General features: G+C 49.2%; 1 protein-coding gene across 7 annotated transcripts in view; it reads right to left on the bottom strand.

Annotated features, from left to right (window-relative positions):
- GALNT18 (polypeptide N-acetylgalactosaminyltransferase 18) overlaps positions 1 to 21,667 on the bottom strand; it is a 362,102-nt gene that overhangs the window by 171,899 nt on the left and 168,536 nt on the right. For all 7 annotated transcript variants that reach the window (XR_013404005.1, XM_077963393.1, XM_015114859.3 and 4 more), the window contains one exon: positions 7,359 to 7,551. Coding sequence is in view for 6 of the 7 variants with exons in the window: in XM_077963393.1 (XP_077819519.1) it covers positions 7,359 to 7,551 (193 nt within the window). In the remaining variant the exon portion in view is untranslated. The remainder of the gene's footprint in view (positions 1 to 7,358; positions 7,552 to 21,667) is intronic.

Raw genomic sequence — 21,667 nt, 5'->3', positions numbered from 1 at the left:
ATGTTCAACCCAATAGCAAAATCGTGATTAAGAATGTTTACTTTAACCCTTTGTCCTTAAGCTGCCTTCATGGAGAACACATTGTTCATAGGACTCTGGGTCTCCTCCACAAAGACAAGATCCCAAACTAGAAAAGCTCATCTGGGCAGGGCTGGGCAGGGCAAGGTGATAAAGTAGTGTCCTGGAATCATCAGACCTGTATAAAAATACTGGCTCTGCCACATAGCACCTGTGAGAATTTGAACAAGTTTCCTAACCTTGTGAATGTTCAGTATTCCCTTTATAAAATCGGAATAATAATAACAACCCCAGAGGCACGTGAGGATGAAGTTAAATAGGAAAGTGGATGTTAAGCGTTTGCACAGAACCTGGCACACAGGAAGTGAGCAGGTGACGGCTTGTGAGTCATTCGCTCATGCGCAGCAACTCTGGGACGGTCCAGCACTCACAGCCTACCTGCTCCTGCTGGAGCTATCTCCCTCCTCCCCCAGGACCAGCTACAGAATTTGTGGGGCCTAGTGCAAAAGGAAAATGCAGCGCCCCTGTTTTAAAATTATTGTTATGAACTTTAATATAGTGACAGCATTAACCAGTCACAGAGCCTTCTGGCTCTAGGATCCGGCTGCATACTGTCCTGGTTTCCTAATACTAATGCTGTCACTGTAACAAATGATTACAAACTTGGTGGCTTACAACAACACAAATTTATCATCTCATAGTGCTGGAGGTCAGAAGTCCAACATAGGTCTTGCTGGGCTGGAATTGGGGTGTGCAGCACTGCACTCCTTTCTGGAGGCTCTTGGGAAGACCCATTTTCGTGCTTTTTCCAGCAACTCAAGGCTGCTCACATTCCTTCCCTTGTGACTCTCTCCCATCTTCAAAGCCATCAGTGGCCACTCAAGTCTCTCAAATTGCCAGTTCTTGTTGATATTTTGCCTACCTCTTCCACTTTTAAGTGCCCTTGTGGTTAGACTGGACCCAGACAATGAATCCAGGAAAACCTCCTCAGTTTAAAGCCATCTGATCAGCTACCTTCCTTCCATCTGCAACCATAATTCCCCCGTGCCGTGTAACATTACATACTCACAGGTGTGGGGGATTAGGATGTGGACCTCTCTGGGAGGCCATTATTCTGCCTACCCATGAAGCCAGGACCCCCAAAGTTCGAAGATCCCAGATGTCTCTCTAGAGTCTGGACTGTTAAAACAACCTTGCCCACCGAACACTCACAGCCCCATGAGATGGTCCCTCACCTGCTCCCAGACAGACCAGTGCCCCCGACTCTGGGCTGTATTCTCTCTTTGCTACCGTCCTGTGCTGCTCCTTATCACTTTGATGCTCACAAAGGATTATCTCCAGCTCTAGACCCAGGGCTCTTTTGTGAGCCTGTGTGTGGATCTGTCCCAGTTGCCCCCACCTAGGGCTGCAGAACATATTCTGACCCCCTTTGCCAACCCTTCATGTCCTAACCCCAAGCCCTAACCCACCTGTCAAACCCAAGAGCAAGTGTATCCTAACCCCTGGGAGGGAGGGACATGGACCTCAGGGGACACTGGTGAGAACGGCAAAGTCATTATTGATAAGGCTCAGGAGCCTCTGAAGATCTGCTGGCAAGAGGCAGGAGGCAGTGCCTGCCAGAGTCTTTGCCCTGAGCTGCCTTGGAGGGTGGCCATAGAGTTGCCATGGAAACACAACCCTGGAGCTTGAGACTGGAGCCCCCGCTTCTCCTACCCACACCCATGATCCCTTAGACTTTCCTGTGCCCCTTGTTTGGAAACAGCCACTTCTTGGAGAAAAGAATGTGACATGAGTCTGAGGCCAAAGCTGCAGAACTGGAGAGCACACATGTGCCACCTGCCTGGCCTGGCTGTCACTGGGGTGGGAAGCCCACCTTTCCGAACCATCTCACACTGGCTAGCTCACTTCCACCCTGCACCATCCTCCTTCTCTACAACTCACACCCATCTTCTCAGTGACCTCCCAAAAGATGTCCCCTCCCCCTACCTCTCCACCCCTTGTGCAAAGGACTTCCTCAGTCATTTTCTCACATCTCCATTTTTCAAAAAGGAATGACGTTTCACTTACACACAGTAAAATGCACAGAGCTTCAGTGTATAGTTCAATGAGTTTTGACATGTGTACGCCTCTGTAGTCCACACCCTAATTGAAACTTGATGTTTCCTTTTTTTCTTCCTGCCCCTCCTAGATTATTTTAGAGCCTACCAATAAGGAGAAAGAGGGTGGACACCGAGAGGCAGGAGGAAGCACACAGAGAGAGCCACAGGACATCTGGAGCCTGCAGTTGGGGCTATGAGGGATGGAGCTGGGTCCAGCCAGGCTGGGATGAAACCTTTCTGCCCTTCAACCCTGAGACTAGGTATCTTCCCAGACCAGGAAGGAAGCAAGCGAACCCCTACCCAGCCCTGGCCAAGGCCCCCCATGGATGAGGTCCGGGAGGCTTCACCAAAGGAGTCTGAAGTGTCCTGCTTCCCCCAGGTCTTCCCACCTGGATGGCTGAGGGGTCTGCTCTACTGCTGCTGCAACACCACAAGGAGGATGAATGGCATTTTGATTTCTCCAGGAGCCAAGGGGCCTGGATCCTTGAGGAAGTTTGTCCCCTCTTTGTGTAGATGAGGTTGGAAAAACTGGTGCACTTCCTATGCCTGTTACATATTCATAGGTGTGGGGGATTAGGATGTGGACATCTTTGGGATGCCATTATTCTGCCTATCCATGAAGCCAGGAACCCCCAAAGTTCAAAGATCCCAGATGTCTCTCTAGAGTCTGGACTGTTAAAACAACTCTATCCAGGGGAGTGGGTACAGGGAGGTACCTTGCAGATGCCACCCTCCAGGCCCTGCCTCCCTGCCACAGAGGCACCAGAGGGACAGGGCTTCTGTGGCCATCACGTCCAGGCCCCTGCCTTACTAAAAGCCTGCGAGGACAAGTCCTCCCTGCCACGGAGCCTGGGAAATGGTCAGCAGACTTTGTGACTACCTCGCCCTCCCACCACCTCTGTCTGGGTTCCCATCTCAGTGTAAACTCCAGGAGATATCCGTCTGGTGCTTTGTTGAGTGTCTGGCACACAATGCGTGCTCAGTAAATGTTGGCTGGATGAAAAAATAAATGGGCCTAGCAACTGGCTGGACTGATGTTTTTCCTTCTAGTTGTGCCCTGTCTTGTGTATAAGGCACTGAGCACAGTGTGGTCCTATCTAAGCCACATGACAAGCTGGGTCAGATTACATCTTTCAGCACCAAGAAAAAAAGGAGACAAAGTAAGTGACTAGCTAGAGGTGAGAGAAAGGAGGGTGGGCAGGATTCTGAGCACTCACTTTCTGATCTAGGAAGGAAGCCAAGAATAACATCAGGGTTAGAATTTGGAAGAGTAGAGCCAAGAATACCAAGAGCAAAGTACACAACACAAGCAGCAGGGACAGAAGTCTCGAAGAGCAAACCAGAATTCACAAGAGGCACAGGGACTCCGGCTATGGCAGAGCCACACAGCATGAATCTTCCAGAGACTGCAGTGACTGTGGGCTTCCTCTCCACATGCTGACCTACCCTCTCAGTCCAAATCCCAACATTAGCCAGAGCCCAGGCATCATCCTAAGCCTTGGCAACAAGCCTTGGTTTCATGTTCACTAAAACAGTTTTTGCCAACATGTAGACGCCAACCTTCCTTCTTCCAAAACTGATCAGTAAATGCTCACTGCTATATTGCTAAAGTGGGCCTGCCGCTCCCATTAGAGTGACACAAATGGACGCCTCAAGGCAGTGTAGGACAGTGGTTACATGCACAAATTCCGTTGCCAGACCACCTGCCCCAGCTCCGCCACTAGTGACCTTGGGCAGGAGATATCATCTCCCCATGCCTCAGTTTCCTCTTCTGTAAGATGGAGGCTAATCATAGGACCTACCTCAGAAGGTTTTACTGTGAAGACTCAAGGAGTGCTTACAAATTAAGTGACAAACATATGCCTGAAAACATGGCTCATCCTATATAAATGTTTGCCAGTGTCGTTTGAAATAGGATAAGAGTAAAATTTTGAAAAGATGTTTCCAAAATGAATTAAGCAGGATGAGCCAAGCAATGGCCTTGTTACAAGGCAGGGATGTTTTTATGGAAATTAACAGACAAAGGGAGGCACTGTTTTACCTAAGCACATACTTGTTTTGTGTGGTTCACCAACAGCTCTCCAATCTTAGGCATGCGTCTGGCACGTGAGCTGAAATAGAGCTAGACAGAGCCTTCCAAGTACATGTGCAAAGAGAACCCTCCGTTGTTAAAGCCACTTTCACAGAGCCCTCCCTGAGGAGCGAGGAGGCTCTGCTCTGCCTTTTATCAGAGATTATGTTTTTCTCTCTAGAAAAAGGGGCTGACAGAAGTTGCTTGGTGCCACGGGGGAGGTGTGGAAGCTCCACAGACTGTGAAGTTCTGTGCAGAGGGAAGGTCTTTCTATAAGGACGATTGCTCCTCTCCAGCAGCTCAGGAGAAAACTGCAGAATTCTGCCCACCTAAAGTCCTTCAAAGTTCCTCCCTCTCTCAGGCAAATTCCTCCCACAGGTGAGAGTGGGTGGGGCACTTCTCTCAGTCAAAGATGAAGGGCTCCCACCTGGGCTCTTACTGTGCACAATGCTGCATTGTGCACAGTCAAAATAAACAGTGGTAGGCCGATGTCAAAGCCACGATCCGGCATCTGAGACATGGGTTCAAGGCTCAGCTCGGCTGCTTATCTTACTGTGTGACCTCAGACAACACTCCTTCTTCTCTTCTGTTTTCTTCAACTCAAATGGGAAGAATCTACCATTGCCTGGTGTACCTTCCCTGCAGTGTTGACGTGGTCCAAATGGGAAGGTACTATTGGCACGTCCAGCACTGTGTGGAATCCCAGTTGTTGTTATAACCAGGTTACAATCTGTAAAATCTACCCTTTCCTTGGCTTCCTTTTCATTTTCCCTTTGATTTTGAACAAATATGTATTGAGCTGTGCCTGTGTTTTGTATCAGATTGACTGAAAAGTCCATGGCTCTTCTTCTGGCCGAGGTCACGGCCAAGTCCCCTGCAGGAACTAGAGGGCCCTATTTCTGATTACTCCTTCTCCAGAGCCCCTATGTGCTCCCTCCATCAGACCAGCTCCTCTCCAGCCCCAGGAGTGGTCTCTGCAGCTCCTCTGTGGACTGAGGCCCTGTGGCACTTAGCTGAGGTCACCTTCAGGATATTTCCAAAATCCAACCCCATCTCAGCACCTCCCCTGCCGCCATCATGGTCCAAACCACCATCGCCTCTCACCTGGAAGCCTCCTAACTGATCTCCATTCTCCCAGCCTTGCCCCTTCAGTCTGTTTTCAGCATAGCAGCCAGAGGCACCTTTGCAAGTGACAATCAGAGCATATTGCTAATCTGCTCAAGCCCTTCCCATGGATCTCTGTCTCACAGAGTAAATGCCACACTCCTTGCAAAAGCCTATGAAGCCCTTCTCCTGGGATTCACCTTGACTGCACATCGGAATCACCCAGGAGCTCTAAACAATACTGAAGCTGAGTGCCCCCCCAGAAACACTTATCTAATTGGTCTGGGGTGTGGCCTTCACATCAGGATTATTTTTTAAGGTTCTCCTGATGTGTAGAATGTGCAGCAAGGTTGAGAAACTTTGCCCTAATGATCTGCTTCCTGTTGCTCCTCTGGCCTCATCTCCAACTACTGCCCCCTTGCACACCTCGTTTCAGCCACAGGGGCCTCCTTCCTCTTCTTCAAACACGATATGGCATGCATGCTTCTGCCTCAGGGCCTTTGTACTTGCCACTTCCTCTGCCTGAAAGGTACTCCCCCCATCCTCCAACAGTACCCCTGTGGCTTGCTTCCTCTTCTCCTCCAGGTCTTTGCTCAAATGTCACCTCTTAGTGAGGTCTTCCCTGACCACCCAGGAAAAATTGCAACTCCCCACTCTTGTCCCAGGTGTCTCTCTCTCCGACTTTATATTTCTCCACAGCACTCACCACCATCTAACATACTACATATTTGACTTCTTTGTTTTGTTTACTCTCTGTCTCCCCCCAACTAGAATGCCAGCTCTGTGAAGCAGGGGTTTCTGTATGCTTTGTTCACTGCTTTGTCCCTTGTGTTAGTCCATTCTCATGCTGCTATGAAGAAATACCTCTGACTGGGTCATTTATAAAGGAAAGAGTTTCAATTGACTCACAGTTCCACATGTCTGGGAGGCCTCAGGAAACTTACAATCATGGTGGAAGGCACCTCTTCACAGGGTGGCAGGAGAGAGAATGAGAGCCAGCAGGGAAAATGCCAGATGCTTATAAAACCATCAGATCTCACGAGAACTTACTCACTATCGTGGGAACAGTATGGGGGAAACTACCCCCATGATTCAGTTACCTCCTACCTGGTCCCTCCCACAACATGTGGGGATTATGGGAACCACAATCCAAGATGAGATTTGGGTGGAGACACAGCCAAACCGTATCATCCCTGTACCTAGATTATGCTGGCACAGAAGTGCGTAATAAATGACCTGCAAGTGAAAGCATATTCTTCTCTCCCTTTGGACATCCTCAGCTGCTCTTTCATCCTAGCCCAGTCCAGTTCTCTCTGAGCCACAACCAACCATACTCAAGTATACAGTATATAGCAGGTGTTCAATGAATATCTGTGGAGCTGAACTGGATCTTCTCCCTAAAAGAACACAGTCTGCAAACCCAGCAGCAAGACCTTTCTCCAAGACTCCAGATATAAGCTCACCATGGTTTGCAGCTTTAAAAAATAAAATGTAAAAATGAGGAGAAAGAGGGGGAAACACTGTGGGGGGAGCTCACAAAAATTAATGAGATTTTCTCAGCTGAGGTACGTGCCCATATTTTTAATAATTGGGAGTAATAAGAATTCTCACTGAACCTTAAAGGAACATCCTTCTGTAACAAAGAGAGAAGTCAAGACAGACTTGTCTGTTAGATGTAACGACTTGTTAGCCCCGCAAGACGGATGTACTTTAAAAACTAATTTACAGAAAAAAAGATTATTCATAAAAATGCAACTAATTGGGTTAAAATGACATATTAACAGGAATGTGAGATGACTGTTGTGCCCTTAAGGAGTAAATTAAGTTGTTAATCCTCAAAATCTCTACTGGAAGAAAGCTTTGCCCCTACTCAGCTAATGGAGAAACTGAGGCTGAGGGAAGAGGAGAGTGACTTGCCTAACGCAAGCCAAGGGGACAGGCCCTGGTTTAAGCAGGAAAGGTACCCAGGAATCCAGGTGCCCAGTCCTGGCTCTGTTTCCAGCACTCTGGGGACCCCATCTCCCCACAGGCAGGTCGACAAGGTCCCGGTCACTGACTCTGCTCACCCACTGGGTCTGAGGTCAGGCAGGGGTCGGTCCAGGGGCAGGCGGTCGCTGAGGTAGGCATTGTAGCCGTAGTACTGGAACTGCTTCAGGGCCACACGCCGGCCTTCGGGGCTGAGCTCCTGGCCCCAGTGTGCAAACAGAGAGGAGTCTGTGAAGGGCTCGGCCTCTGCCTCCTCAGGCTTGGCAGGAGCCTCTGGAGAAAGAAGGAACAGGACACAGTGGGTCAGAGTGCACCCCTGAATGTGTCATGACAATCCCTTTCCCTTCCTCACAAACAGCCTTTGGTAAAACAATCTTAGCCCCTTCTTTCAGGGGTCGGGGCTGACTTGGGTTTTCATGCTTTCCAAAGACCCATTCATCCACGAATCCATGCATTCATCTAACCCACAACCACCAGGCACAGGAGATCGAGAAATACACCTGACAAGGTCTGCTGAGAAGCTAATGGATGTGACCCTGATGCCCCATGGCTTCAAGTCAGAACCCCCTTTTTCCCCAGTCTGCCTCCCTGCCAGAGATGTTGGCCCCAGCCCTCAAACTGGGCATCTGCTTCTCTGTCCCTAGCTTGTACCCCCATTTCCTGCAATTCCTGAGCCCACCCCACATTGAGGCACCCAAGCTGGGAGTCTACTCCTCCACCCAGTTCTTGCCAGTCTTTCTCCCTCTCTCTTCACCATCTGGTCCTGCAGTGAGTTGCCTGGTGCACCATGTGACATTTGCCTGACTATCAGCACCCCAGCCAGACTGCCTCCTGCTGCTTCTAGACACTGCCCACCAGAATAGCGGATCCATGACACAGGTGACAGTCAAGCCACACCCAGCCTGCCCTACGCTCTGGGCCCTGCTCATGGGAGCCCTGGTGGACTTGGTGGAGGCAGCTCAAGGCCAGCGCGTGGTTTCCCAGGAACGTCCCAGAAAAATGGAGGGGCATCACTAACGGTAAGAGCAGAGACTTTGAAGTCACACCGTCATGGATTCCAGTCACTGCTCCACCACGTACTGGCTACGTGACCATAGCACAGTCAACCTCCCAAGGCCCAAATTCTCCCACCTAGAATGCGGAGATGATAATACCCAACCACCCTCCAGAGATTGTGAGGATTCCATTAAATAAAGTGTATAAAGCATTTAGATCAGTTTATGTCTCAGAACAAGTGCACAGCCAATGGCAGTTAGGGTTATTATAGCAAGGGAGGGTTATTGAAATCTCTCTTTTATGGGAGCTAAAAGAGATCTTGCCAGGACATAGACTGATAGTCCAGGACTTTGGAATTAGTTCCCTGGGACAGGTCATCAGGTGAATCATTTGAGGTCAGAAATCAGAGAAATTGGACAGAGATGGCAAGCCCACTGGACAGGGCCTTCTATGCTCACAAATTCATGAGGGAAGTAAGAGATGGAGCCAGGAGCCTGGAATGAGACAGCGACCAGAAAAAACAGAAGTGGGTCAGGGACAGGAGAGACAGGCAGGAGAGGCAGGCTGGGGACACCTGCCCACATCCCCTCGTTGGCCTGTATGGAGAGGCAGGCTGGGGACACCTGCCCACATCCCCTCGTTGGCATGTATGGAGCCAATGGGTGCATGGCGCACCTAGGTACAGGCTGGAGATGGGCAAGGGGTTAGCATTCTGAGGTCTTCCAGGCTGGAGAGCTTGGGGCTATCAACTGCCACCTCCACTCGTGATGCTCTCCTGAAAACCCATCTGGAAGAGAGGAGACTGCCTGGGAACAAAAGGGAGAGCCTTCCAAAACACAGGCTCCTCCTACCATGGAAGGGGTGCTCCAGTGGCAGGAAGCCTCCATCACCGGAAGCAGGCAGATGCCATCAAGAGTAGAAGGGGACTTAGCAAGCCCATGATCCTGAAAGCAGAGATGCCAGAAATCTCAGTGTGCGAGATGCAAAAAGATCTGTAAACGAACTCCCAGGTGCTGAACTCACTGGGTGCACATGCATAAGGTACCTCTCCAGGCCACGTCCTCTAAATGGGACACCCCTGTAACTCCTGGGATAACCATCAGAGCTAACACTTGCCGAGTGCTCACTCCTACCATGAGCCAGCATTTTTTCTTATCAACTCATCTCACCCTATAGGGTAGGAATTGTTGTCATCTTCATTTTATATATAAAGAAAGTGAGGCACAGAGAGAATAAAAAACTCGCCCAGGTTCACACAGAAGGAAGTGCAGTAGCTGGATTTCAATCCTGGGAAGACTCTCCCCAGGCAGTGGTCCCCCAACTATGCTATACAGCCTCTATATGGCAATGGGCTGCTAACGTACGTGAAGTACAAAGACAAACATGGCATACCATCTCGGTGACTAATTTTCCTTAAAAACGTAAAAGCAAAGTCAGAAAATTAAACAGATTAGGATATATTGAAGAATAAAATGCAAACTATGCAAACACTTCTAAGACACAGCATTGTCAGGATTGCAGCGGCCTGCACAAAGCTCCATCCCCGAACTTGCTCATTCTTCTCCCCTACTAGGCATGCTTGAAGGGTAGCATAAGCATGCATGATCTTGAAGGTCCTTGTTATCTCTAAAAAGATGTATGACTCATTCGTTTGGAATGGGGGGTAGTAAAAATCTAAATCAGTGAACCAACTGAATCATATAATATTTAAAAGAAATGTAGTTTTATTGCTCTCGAATACCTAAATGGATATTACCAAGTAAAATGAGATCAGTTAATGGAAAATTATGATCCAAAATTAGGCCTGCATTGCATAATAATATGTTATAAACATATTAAAGTCCTGGTGACACCACATGCTCCTACCTTGTCACTCAGTATGGGCAAGAATGATGACAAACTCAAAGCCAGTGAGTCCTGAAAGATGAGGTGGGGGGCCTACAACAGGAAAGATGTAATATTTGTTGGATTTCTGCCAAGAGTCAAGCACCACGATAGGTTATTTCCTTATCGAATGTTGCCTCTCTTCCTCCTCACTGGTGCAACTCCACAGAGCAGGACAACATCTGACTTGATCCCTGCTGGACTGCCAGCTCCTAGCACAGTAACTGCTTCTTAAAAGGGACTCAATCAATCATTTCAAAATATATCAGTTAATAAGTAACCCATAGTGATTAGACATGATGAAACCAAAAGTGAAAAGGTTACATGTCTAATCCAAGGCCACCCAGTGTGTCAGTGACATCGAATAAAGGCCTGGCTCCTCCAAACTCCACATTCTTTTCTCTACACCAGGAGTGGCAAACCATGGTCCAAGGGCCACCACTTGTTTTTGTAAATAAAGTTTTATTAGAACACAGTCACATCCACTTGTTAACATATTCTCTTTGGAGCTGAAGAGCAGAGTTGAGTATGTATGACAGAGAAGATATGACCTGAGAATCTGAAAACACTATCTGATTCTTTAAAAAAAAAAAAAAAAAAAAAAGTGTGCCACCTCTGAACCTTTCCCCAGCCCTGTCTGCCCTGTACCTTAGAGTTGACTCTCCTCAGGTAAGGAGGCCTTACCTCTCTGAACTCTATTTAATTTTTCTTTACTTCCAAAGAATTGGTTAAGAACACTGGCTGTGGAGTCAGAATCCTAGTGTTTATCCTCCAGCTCTACCATTTGCCAGTTTGGTCCACCTCACCGACCCTCAGTTTCGTCTTCTGGAAAATGGGGTTGATAATAATAGTGCCTTCCTCACGGAACATTTGTGAGGATAAATGAGATGGCCAGGTAAGGAGCCTGGCACAGTGCCTGGCACATAGTAAGCTCTCCATAAACATTGCTGAAGCCCCCATGAAGCCCACAGCCCTATCGGACCGCTGGAGTTCAGATGGGAAGGTGACCTTGCCAAGGTCTCCAGCTCTGGAAGATGCTGATGCCATCCAGCCCCACATGAAGGCTCTCCATGTCCACAGACAAGTGGTCTATGCTTAACCAGACCTAGACTCCACTCCTGTCTCCAGTGAGAAAGCAGGCCTATATGGTCATCCAGCAAAGGGGATCATCTTTGACATAAGGGGGATAGGCAAAGAGGCCTCGGAGAAGTGTCTGGGCTGGGTCCTCCACAGGGGTCCTGGGGTGTCTGGCACATCTGGTGATACTCAGACCCTCTGATGTCTGACATCTAGGGATGAGGCACCTTCCAGGAGTGGACTCCGGCAGAAGCCCCTGCAAAGATTCAGACCTACCTGGGCGTGTCTGACCAACTGATGAGGTGACTTAAGAGAAGCACATCTCCAGGGACTGAGGACTCCCCAGGAGGGCCCATTCAAGGCAGAGATTGAGCAGGGCACAATGAACTCTGTGAGCTGCAAAGCCAGAGCGTGTGGAAGAGAGTATTTGGAGGATTCCGAGCACAACACAGAAGCTGTTACTCACCCCCTGCCCTCACCCAGCCCTGAGTGCTTGTCTGGGCCCCAAGGAGAAATAGGATGAAAGGGAAAGTGAAGGGGCTGCTTCACCAGACAGCCACGCTTGGGGCCCAAGCAGTGCTTGAGTCAGGGAAGGCGGAAGGAAAGGAATGATGTGATTAGGGTAGGTTGGGGAGCCCCCAGTGGGGCCTGAGGAGACCCCTGGGCCAGGGGAAACATTACCATGCCATGTCCTTCTCTGATCAGAACCCTCCAAGGGCCTCCACCGCCTTCTTGTTAAACGCCTGCAAGGCCCAGCACTCACATCCCATCTCTGCCCCTGGTTTTCTCCTTTCCAGCCACACGGGCCACTCATCAGCCTCACCAGGCACATCTCACCTGGGTGCCTCAGCTCCAGCATTTCCCTGCACATGCTTCTGGCCAGTTCCCTCACTTCTATGTCTTTACTCAAAAGTCGCTTTCTCAGCAAGCCCTATCCTGAACATCCAGCCCTCTTCCCAGTTTTTACATATATAGTCTGTGATATGGTTTGGCTGTGTCCCCACCCAAATCTCATGTTGAATTATAGCTCCCATAATTCCCATATGTTGTGGGAGGGACCTGGTGGAGGTAGTTGAATTATGGGAGTAGGTCTTTCCCGTGCTGTTCTCATGATAGTGAATAAGCCTCAAGAGATCTGATGGTTTTATAAAGGGGAGCTTCCCTGCACACACTCTCTTCCCTGTCACCATGTAAGACATGCTTTTGCTCCTCCTTCACCTTCCACCATGGTTGTGAGGCCTCCCCAGCTTTGTGGAACTGTGAGTTCATTAAGCCTCCTTTTCTTTATAAATTACCCAGTCTCACTTATGTCTTTTTCAGCAGCATGAGAACAGACTAATACAGTCTCCATTCATTTTGCTTGTTGTTTGTTTCCCTGACCAGAACATGGCTCTGTGAGGTCAGGGATTTGCTTTGTTCTCTGTTGAGTCCCTCAGACTCAGAACAGCATCTGGCACCTAGTACGTGCTCAACCAATACCAGTAAAATGAATGAACAGGGCATTAGCAGTGGGTTGTGGTGGGAGTCAGACAGCCTCCTGCCTACTAGAGATTCCCCAAAACTTTCAGAGGGAGTGGAAAGGGGACTGCAGTCCTGTGCCAGCAGGTAGGAGCACAAAGCCAGTGAAGGTATGGCCAGGGCAAATTCCAGCTGTGTGTGGTTAATTCCTCCCCAGTTCACTTAAGCAAATGATTGTGCACAGTTACACAGACTGACAGGGCACACTTAAGAGCTTTTCAGGTAGTTCCACAAAATATGGTCAGTGGTAAGCAATCTCCACTGCTCTCCCAGGACTCATCTGTAAATTTCTTATACTGGAGAATGACTGGGCTTCTCTCCCAAGCATCCAGAATAGGACTGTGCACGGAGTAATTACCCCAAAATATAGGGAGAAGGAAGATAAAGAGGGAGGCAGGGAGAGAAGGAAGCTGTGTCTTCTTCTTGCCCCTCTCTGTCTCTCTTTCAAATCTCACCAAGAAAGGCTCAGAATCAAAAAGACTCCACTAAAGGGTCCAAAAATCCCTCCTCCCAGAAACCCAGGCACAAAGGGCAATGAGGTGGAAAGACCCAGAGACTCTAGAAAACTGACCTAAGATGCCCTCAGGAAGTGTCCAGCTCAAACCACAGAGCCACAGAGAGCCGGGGAATCAGGCCAGGAGTTCTCATCCTTCCTTGAAACCCAGCCCGCGGTGTCCCCAGAGCTCTGGCAGACATGTTGATACCTGTCTTCCGTCCTGAGTCTCCTCAGTCTCCAAGGTGCTTGTTACAGAAATCCTCACCATCAAGCCCTGAAGGGAGGATTCCCTCCAGAGGACACTAATCACTCTATCCTTGAAGAGAAAGGTACAGTTGATGGGTCTGTGCAAAGCATGACATTTCTGACATTAACAGGCAAACAGGCTGACTCCTTCCTCATTGTTGACATTGAAATTCTCCCTGAGGGACCCAGCGAGCAGTCATTCCTGCTCATCCCCAGGGTGCAGGGAGCTGCAGTTTGGCCAGCCCTATTCAGAGAGGCTCCATGATGGCTGTGCTTCCCTTGTTTGCCGGGCCTTGGAACTCACTGTCAGCTTTGCCCACAAAGGGTGTTAGCCCCTTTTATCAGCTAAGCAATGAATATTTAAGCAAGTTTATTCTATGCCAAGCTTACTGCTTGGGTATTGAAATATTAAGATTACTCAGATGTGTTCCCTATCCTCATATAGCATCCAACTTAGTGGGAAAAGCAAACACATAGAGAATGTAATCAATGCTCTGATCAAGGGTGTATAAGATGCCATTGGGTATCTGTAGGTGAGGGGAAATGGGGCTTCCTAAAGGAAAGGGTGCTTGAATTGAAGAATAAGTGTGATCCTCAAGCTCACTCCAGGGCAGTACACCCCAAAGTAGAGGCCAACAAGAACCAGGATGCAGAAGGAGGAAAGAGCAGTCTGTGGGGCTCAAGGCTGCTGGACAGGTGGCTGTACAGATCTGAAACCAAGAAGCCAGACCCAGAGCATCCAGAGCCTCAGCAGGCTGAGGGTAGCCCATGGAGGGGGACAAGAAGAACCACAGTGAAGACTGCAAGACTGAAAGCCTTGGGATTAGCGTTATTATTTGGAAATAGTTTCTGAACCTACAAGCAAGCGTCCCAAAGTCCAGCATGGTAAGCATCACAAAAAGGTACTCTCTAAAGTGGCACTGGGTGCAGTGACTCATGCCTGTAAACCTGGCACTTTGGGAGGCCAAGGTGGGCATATTGCTTGAGCCCAGGAGTTTAAGATCAGCCTGGGTAACATGCAGAAACCCCATCTCTACTAAAGATACAAAAATTAGCCGAGCATGGTGGTGTACGCCTGTAGCCCCAGCTACTCAGGAGGTTGAGGCAGGAGGATCACTTGAGCCCAGGAGGTCGAGGCTGCAGTGAGCTTTGTCGCTGCACTCCAGCCTAACAGAGCAAGACCCTGTCTCAAACAACACAAACAAAGCACAGAATGGCAAGTGCATTATTTGGGGTCCAACTGCAGGCTGATCTTGGGTGTCTGCTCTAAAAGCTTTATCCCTGGAGCTGATTCCCTAGTCCAGTGTACCCCAATTCCACTGGACTGCCCCTACCTCTCCTAGAATGTATGTTTAATCAATCCCATCATAGATGAGAGAAAACAGCAGCTGGAGACGTTAAGGGGCTTATCCTGAGCTCACAGCCCTGACCACAGCCCTACCTGCAAATTAATGCACCAAGATGTGTTGTCTGACTTGAGGACTGGAGAAACTTTAGTCCCCAGGAGGCTATTCACTTGGTCTGTACTGGTTCATACTAGTTGTTAAACTATTGAAATACCTTCCTAGCGGTAGCAAACAGCTGCCGCCTAGAATACCTCCGGGGCCCGCCTGCAACCCCAGGTGCTCTGGCCCTTTCTTGGAACGCTCCAGTTCTTTTCACCAATCGGCAACTCAAAGACCCAGCCAAGAGCCCTAGGACCCTGTTCTAGGCGGTGTTGAGCATTCCTGTCAATTGGTTAGTACTGTCCCTTGCCAGTTGTGTGCCAAGTATATTTTGACTACCACTTGCTTGAGTCCTTCCTAGGTGGGCCCCTGTGAATGAGAGTGATGGGTTTCTGGAGACCCACTCACTCAGGTCATTTGCTTCCCCACGGTCATGCCCAGTCCTTATTGTACATGACCTGTTTTTCATAAAGTTCTACCAACGATCACATAGGGCACCTGGGAAATGTCATAATGTGGTCTCAGTGATATGCCCACAGTGCCTGACACACAGCCCATTGATAAGAGTGGAGCTTACAGATACATCCTGGCAGGTCCATGCTAATTCACGGAGACAGGTGGGAAGTGGGGCAGGAAAGAGCTTGCAAAGCTTTGAGCAATGAATGCAACAAAAGCCACAGCTCTGAGCGTTGTGCATGGGGTAATTGGCCAAGCAAGAGGAGCACATCTGGAGGCCCTGCCAAGGCTTTTGAGGTTCCTGAAGCCACTGATGCTGAAAGTAGGAATTCCTGCATGAAGAGTTCTGCTTCAGCGGGCAGCCCAAACAAAGTGCTGGCCCCACTGGCTCGTGCTCCAAGACTGTAGTGGTACTGAGATTGCACAATGGAATGGAGAGGAAATGGGCTTCAGAGTGAAAGCGGTATTGTAATGCTGCCCAGCCCTGTCTAGGCTGGACTGCCTCAACTTTTAGGACCAGATCCCTGGAGATCCGTTTCTGCTGAAGCTGAGTCATTTTGCCAGCTCTTGCCATTGCTGGAGATAGAAATTCTGAGGAGCCGGTGGCTTTTTGGAGGAACTGCAGGAGAGGCTGTAGCCCAGACCTCTTCCTAGGCAAGAATCTAGTACTCATATCTGCTCCTTGGATTAGAGGACAAGGGAATCAGAGGAGTCAAATGGCATGGTTGCTGCTGGAGGTCAAAGTGGTTTAGGGCTCCCACCTCAAGGTTGGGCCACAGGAATGGTCAAGTCCTGCCGAGGGGCAGACAGAGGCACCCAGGACGCAGCTCACCTGGCTGAGGACCCCTGGTCTGCTGCCCAAGCTGGTCTGTGCACTCTCTGGAAGCAGCTCTGCTTCTTGTCCCTCGGTTTGAGCACCTTTAGGGAGGTGTTCCCAGGAAACCACTGGAGCCTTCTTGTTTCTTGTGGTTTACTCTGTTTAGTGTGTGTCCCTCTCTCAGGGAGAGGGGATCGCTGAGAAGGCTTTGAGGGTGGGTGGGGACGGGGGGCTAGCTTTTGCCCTGCAGCCAGTTCTGTAGCCACTGCTATTTCTGTTTCCGCCCTCAGGCCATGCTCATAGCAAAGCTCTGGTTGTTTGGTGATGAGATCTAGAACCCAGTGAAAGGAGGCAGGAGAAACTAGGACAGGCAGGTTGGGGTGCCAGGTATCTGCCTGCCGTGGGCCCTGAGACCCTCTGTGTCTGAAGTGCACTTGGGGTGCAGACCCAGATGGTCCTGTCTCCTGGTCCTCCTCCCAGAGTGTACTGGGGACCCCTTCTCTCCCCACTTCTGGGTCTGCTATTCCCTCCCTTTAGGAAAGACCCAGAGTCCCTTCAAGCCTTCGCTTTCTTCACTTGCGAGATGAAAACAGACTGTCAGGCTGCTATAAACAGTCACTGTGAAGTCGGCTTTGGGAAAGACGAAGGCTAAGCATCAAATAATGCACATTGCTGAATATCCCAGATAAGAATTCATAAAGAATGTTTTCCTTTTTTTCCACTCCTCACTTTAAAAACAGCTTTATTGAGGTATAATTTATATACCATAAAACTCACCCATTTTAAATGTACAATTCAATGATTTTTCAAAAACTTTTCTTCCACTCCTGCAGTACCTTGTTGCATGCTTTATTTTGGGTTAAAAAGAAGAGGGCTAATTGAATGTTCAGAAATGTACATTTCTCTTGTCGGCTTTCAGTAAACTCCTGCCCGCTGACTTCCAATGGTGAGAAGTCACCATTATTCCCACTAAAGAGCTTGATGCTTGGGCCTTGCCCGAGAAGCCCAGACCATGCTTGCAGAGCATCAAAGCCCAGTTCACCCGAGCACTGCTAATGAGGGCAGGACTCACACCGCCACGCAGAGGGGTCACATCACAAACAGCCGGAACAGCAGCGTTCAGCTTCGGCTGCCTTCAGCTTGCCATCTGCTGTGTCGCCTTCACAGCCGGCGGACCTGCCCTCCCCCGTCTTCCAAACACTCAGCCTTGAGATCCAAATCGCAGCCTTTGTGCCTGGTCCCAGCCAAAGCCAGGCACTGAGACCTGTGGAAAGCCAGCTGGTCTGGGAGACAGGAAGCCTCAGCCTACCCTCATCTCCAACACTGGGCAAATCCCCAGCTCCCTGGGCCCTGTTTCTCTTCTGTAAGGTGGAGCCAGTGTTTGTGTTTTACTTGAGAGAGAAGGGGCACTTCGGCACATCATAGCGGTACTCTTCTTACATCCAGCAAAGCAAGATGTTATGCCTCTGCTTGTGATTAGGCTCCCAAAGAACAATTTTCAGATTTTAGAAAGCATCCTTTAATATGTCAAGCGCCCGAATAATGGTAAGTAAATGCACTATTCTGTTGAGTGGAGGGCTTCCCTTCTTCTCTGTTTCTAGAGTTGCATTCAAACATGAGCCAAAGGTCTTTTGCCAATGGCCCCCACAATTAGGCTTTCTCTCCCTGGAATCCTCAGAGCTGCCAAAAGAACAAAGTGGAATCTGACAGCAAAGAGCTTGGAACTAATCAGGAGGAAGGAGCCCTGACAGTCTCAGGTCCAACACCATTAAAATCCTCTGCACGAGGACGTTATTCAGCATGGCAAAGGCAAATCCAGGATGGCTTCCTCTGGCACCTGAACAGTGTTGCAGGGAAGAAGAGAGGCTTCTTCAGGATGCCTCAGCCCAAAGTAGGGTGGGGCCTGCCATCCAGAAAGATGCCCCACTGCAAGGTCGAGTGTAGACTCCATTAGGGGCTGAGCCCACCAGACTGAGGAGCTCTGGAGGCAGATCTGCCTTAGATTGGCTATGTGACCCTCATCAAGCTCTTAAACCTCTCTGAAGCTCAGCTTGCTCATCTGTTGAATGGGGATAATAATTTCTATGTCTAAGCTTGTTGCAAAGATTAAGTGAGATGATGGACACCAGGAAAGTGCTTAGCAAACCATCAGATATGTGGTAAAGTGTGTTAATAGTTTCCTATGGCACTGTAGCAAACAACCACAAACTTAGTAGCTTGACAATGCAAATGTACTATCTTACAGTTGTGAAAGTAAGAATCTGATGGGGTCTCACCGTGCTAAAATCGAGGTATTGGGAGGACCATGCTCCTTTCTGGAAGCTCTGGAGGAGAGATTCTGTTTCCATGCCCTTCCCAGTTTCCAGAGGCTGCCTGCATCCCTTGGCTCATGGCCCCTTCCTCCATCTTCAAAGTCCACCACAGTGGGCCAAGTCCATCCCACATTGCAGCACTCTGATCTTCTCTTCAGCCCCCTCTGCCACATTCAAGGACCCCTATAGTTGCATTAGGCCCACCTGGGCAATCCAGGCAATCCAGGCTACTCTCCGTCTTTAAAAGTCAGCTGAATTCACAACCTTAATTCCATATGCAACCTTAGTTCCCTTTTGCCATGTAAGGTAACATATTCACAGGTTCCAGGGATTAGGATGTGTATATCTTTGGGGAACCATTATTCTGCTGCCATAGCAAGAGTCCAATCATCGTGTGGCTTTTCCCATCTATTAAAAAGAGATTCTAATACTTCATTCACAGGGTTATAGTGAGGCAAAATACCAATAGCTAACATTTGTAAAGAGCCTACCATGTCCAACACTACTCTGAGCAAAATGGCTCTGTCCACCCCAACACTCACTGAGTGTGAACATACCCTGTACAATCTGGACGGGGCTGTCATCCAGGTTCTCCAAAGGTGCAGCGCACCTGAGGGCTGCAGGTGGCCATGAGCTGTGGAGGGCCCTTATCTCTGCCTACTCCTCCCTGACTTTGAAGGCCTTTTGGCCTTTCCTCCCTCATGCACTCACTAATGAGGAAGAAAGGAGAGCCCTAGATGGTGCAAGTCAGGGACTGAGGCAGTCGCCCTCCTGCCTCCCTGTTTCTTCCTGATCCACACAGACGGAACCATTACAGTGTCCAACTGGCTTCCTGCTACTGTTCTTTGGACTTAGGTGTTGGTATCTGGCTACTCTAAGTGTGGCTTTCAAAACTCCCTAAAGTGACAGTTCTATCAGTAGTTTGTTGTTGCTTTCATTCGGGGAGGGGGATACAGAACGCTCTGAGAAAAAATGTTAAAATTGTTTTTCTTTATAAACTACCCAGTCTCAAGTATTCTTTTATAGCAATGCGAAACGGATTAAGACAGCCAGGGATAGAGGAATTTGGCCGTGCACCCTGGGAGCTACTGGCAAGAGTTAGGGAAGGCAACTCCAGCTACGTGGGCTAGACTCAGGAAGGGTGGTGGGTGCCAGCAAAAGACCAGAGTCAGTCCAGTCTGGGCTGACATGGCAGGCAAAGGACAGGAAGACATCTGACTCTGCAAGCTTAGTCCAGATATTACAGGATGATCTCTCTCAGTCAGAAAAATCCTACTCCACCCCTGACGGGCTGGCGCTGCTGTGTCTTTCTTCCCCTGCAAGGGGGACTTCTGGGCCTGGGTGTGTCTGAGTGCGCAGCTGGGATGGCTGGTGCAGGTAGGAGCAGCAGGGCTCGGCGTGTGCACACACACTCACAGAAGTGGAAATAGCCTTGATTAGAAACTATGCAGAATGAAAGCTGCTATTAAAGGGTCAAGTTTTTACACTCAATGCCAACTATATGAAGTACATGTAAAAAAAACTCATTTTAGAGAGTGACAAATGTCTGTATCTTAGGAACCAGAATTTATATGTGTCATTACTTGCTACTTTAAAACAATCCTTTAAAGCTAGAATTCTGCCTAGGAGAGATATAATAAACTCTGAAACACATACCATTATCCCCCTCCCCCATCTGCCACCGAGCTGACAGCCTGGAGCTGACACCCGGACTTCTAAATATACACTACACTGTTCACACATAAAACAGTGTTCCCAGTGTTTCCACACATCAATCTACTGGAATGAACAAGCCAGACCAACCCTGCTATTGTTAAAGAGGCATGCTCCCCTGACACAGACATGCAGATGGGAACAGCTGGGCCGGACAGAGAGAAAGCAGTGTGGCCCTTTGCCAGTAGGACAGCCTGTAGCCCAGAACAATGCCAGACGCCTGCTGCAGCCGTGACTCCTTTCAAGGCCCTGCTGCAAGAGTCCTTGCTTTGGGAAACCTGCAGCCTGAATGAAGCTGCAAAAATTGCGTGTGCCTTTCTTGTGTAATATTACTCTATCACGTGCTCCCCTGTCTCAAACAGCCTCTCCCAGGAAGCCTGCCTGTTTCCAGTTTCTTTCTTCTGGTCTTAATGGGAAGCGGGGTGCTGTAGGAATAGCAGCAAGCATCAGACTTCACCCAGAGGGCAGTTAGATTACAGATCACGGGGTCCCACCCCAGAGTTTCTCATTCAGCAGTCTGAGGGGAGGTCTGAGACTGTGCATTTCTAGCAAGTTATGAGAGGATGCTAAGTCTGCTGGTCCACGGTCCCCACTCTGAGAATCACAGCTGTAGAGGAGGGGCTTCCTAGTCTTCTACAGGGGTTCTCAGTACATTCAGTGTGTGGCTGTGGCAAAGAAGTCTTTCCTTTTTTTTTTTTTTTTTTTTTTGCGATGGAGTCTTGCTCTGTCACCTAGGCTAGAGTGCAGTGGCATGATCTCAGCTCACTGCAACCTCCACTTCCTGGATCCAAGTGATCCTCCCACCTCAGCCTCCCTAGTAGCTGGGATTACAGGCTCCTGCCACTATACTCAGATAATTTTTTTATTTTTTTAATTTTTATTTTTTTAGTAGTGGTGGGGTTTCACCACATTGGCCAGGCTGGTCTCGAACTCTTGACCTCAAGTGATCCACTCGCCTTAGCCTCCCGAAGTGCTGGGATTACAAGCACGAGCCATCGCACCTGGCCCTTCTTTTGCTTTAGGCTGTCCTTTTCTTATCAGTAAACACAAGGTGATCTCTAAGATCCCTTCATGCCCTAAAATGTCACAATTCTAAGGTGGCTCAGATCACTGATTGTGGCTTACACAGGGCCTGGTGGCTTTCACTCAGAAGCAGAATGTTCAGTGGAACCCTTAGGCCTCTAGTTCAGATCCAGAGAGGTTAAATGCCTCGCCTGAAGTCACACAGCCAGGCAGCAGCTGATTCTAGGACTGGGAAGTAAAAAAGGGTCCTGATGCCCTCATTCCTGCTCAGTGCTCCCTCCACCACCCAGGAGGGGTCCTGCAAAATGACTTTGGGGAAAGGCAACCTGCTCGAAGAACAAGTATTTGGGATATCAGCCAAACCCCAGAGCCTGAGCCCTGGGCACACCAGCAAACCTCCTCTCTC

The sequence above is a fragment of the Macaca mulatta genome, chromosome 14, assembly GCF_049350105.2.
Source record: "Macaca mulatta isolate MMU2019108-1 chromosome 14, T2T-MMU8v2.0, whole genome shotgun sequence".
NCBI lineage: Eukaryota > Metazoa > Chordata > Mammalia > Primates > Cercopithecidae > Macaca > Macaca mulatta.
Note: the sequence above shows the minus strand (reverse complement) of the source record. Positions and strands in the feature narration are given on the sequence as shown.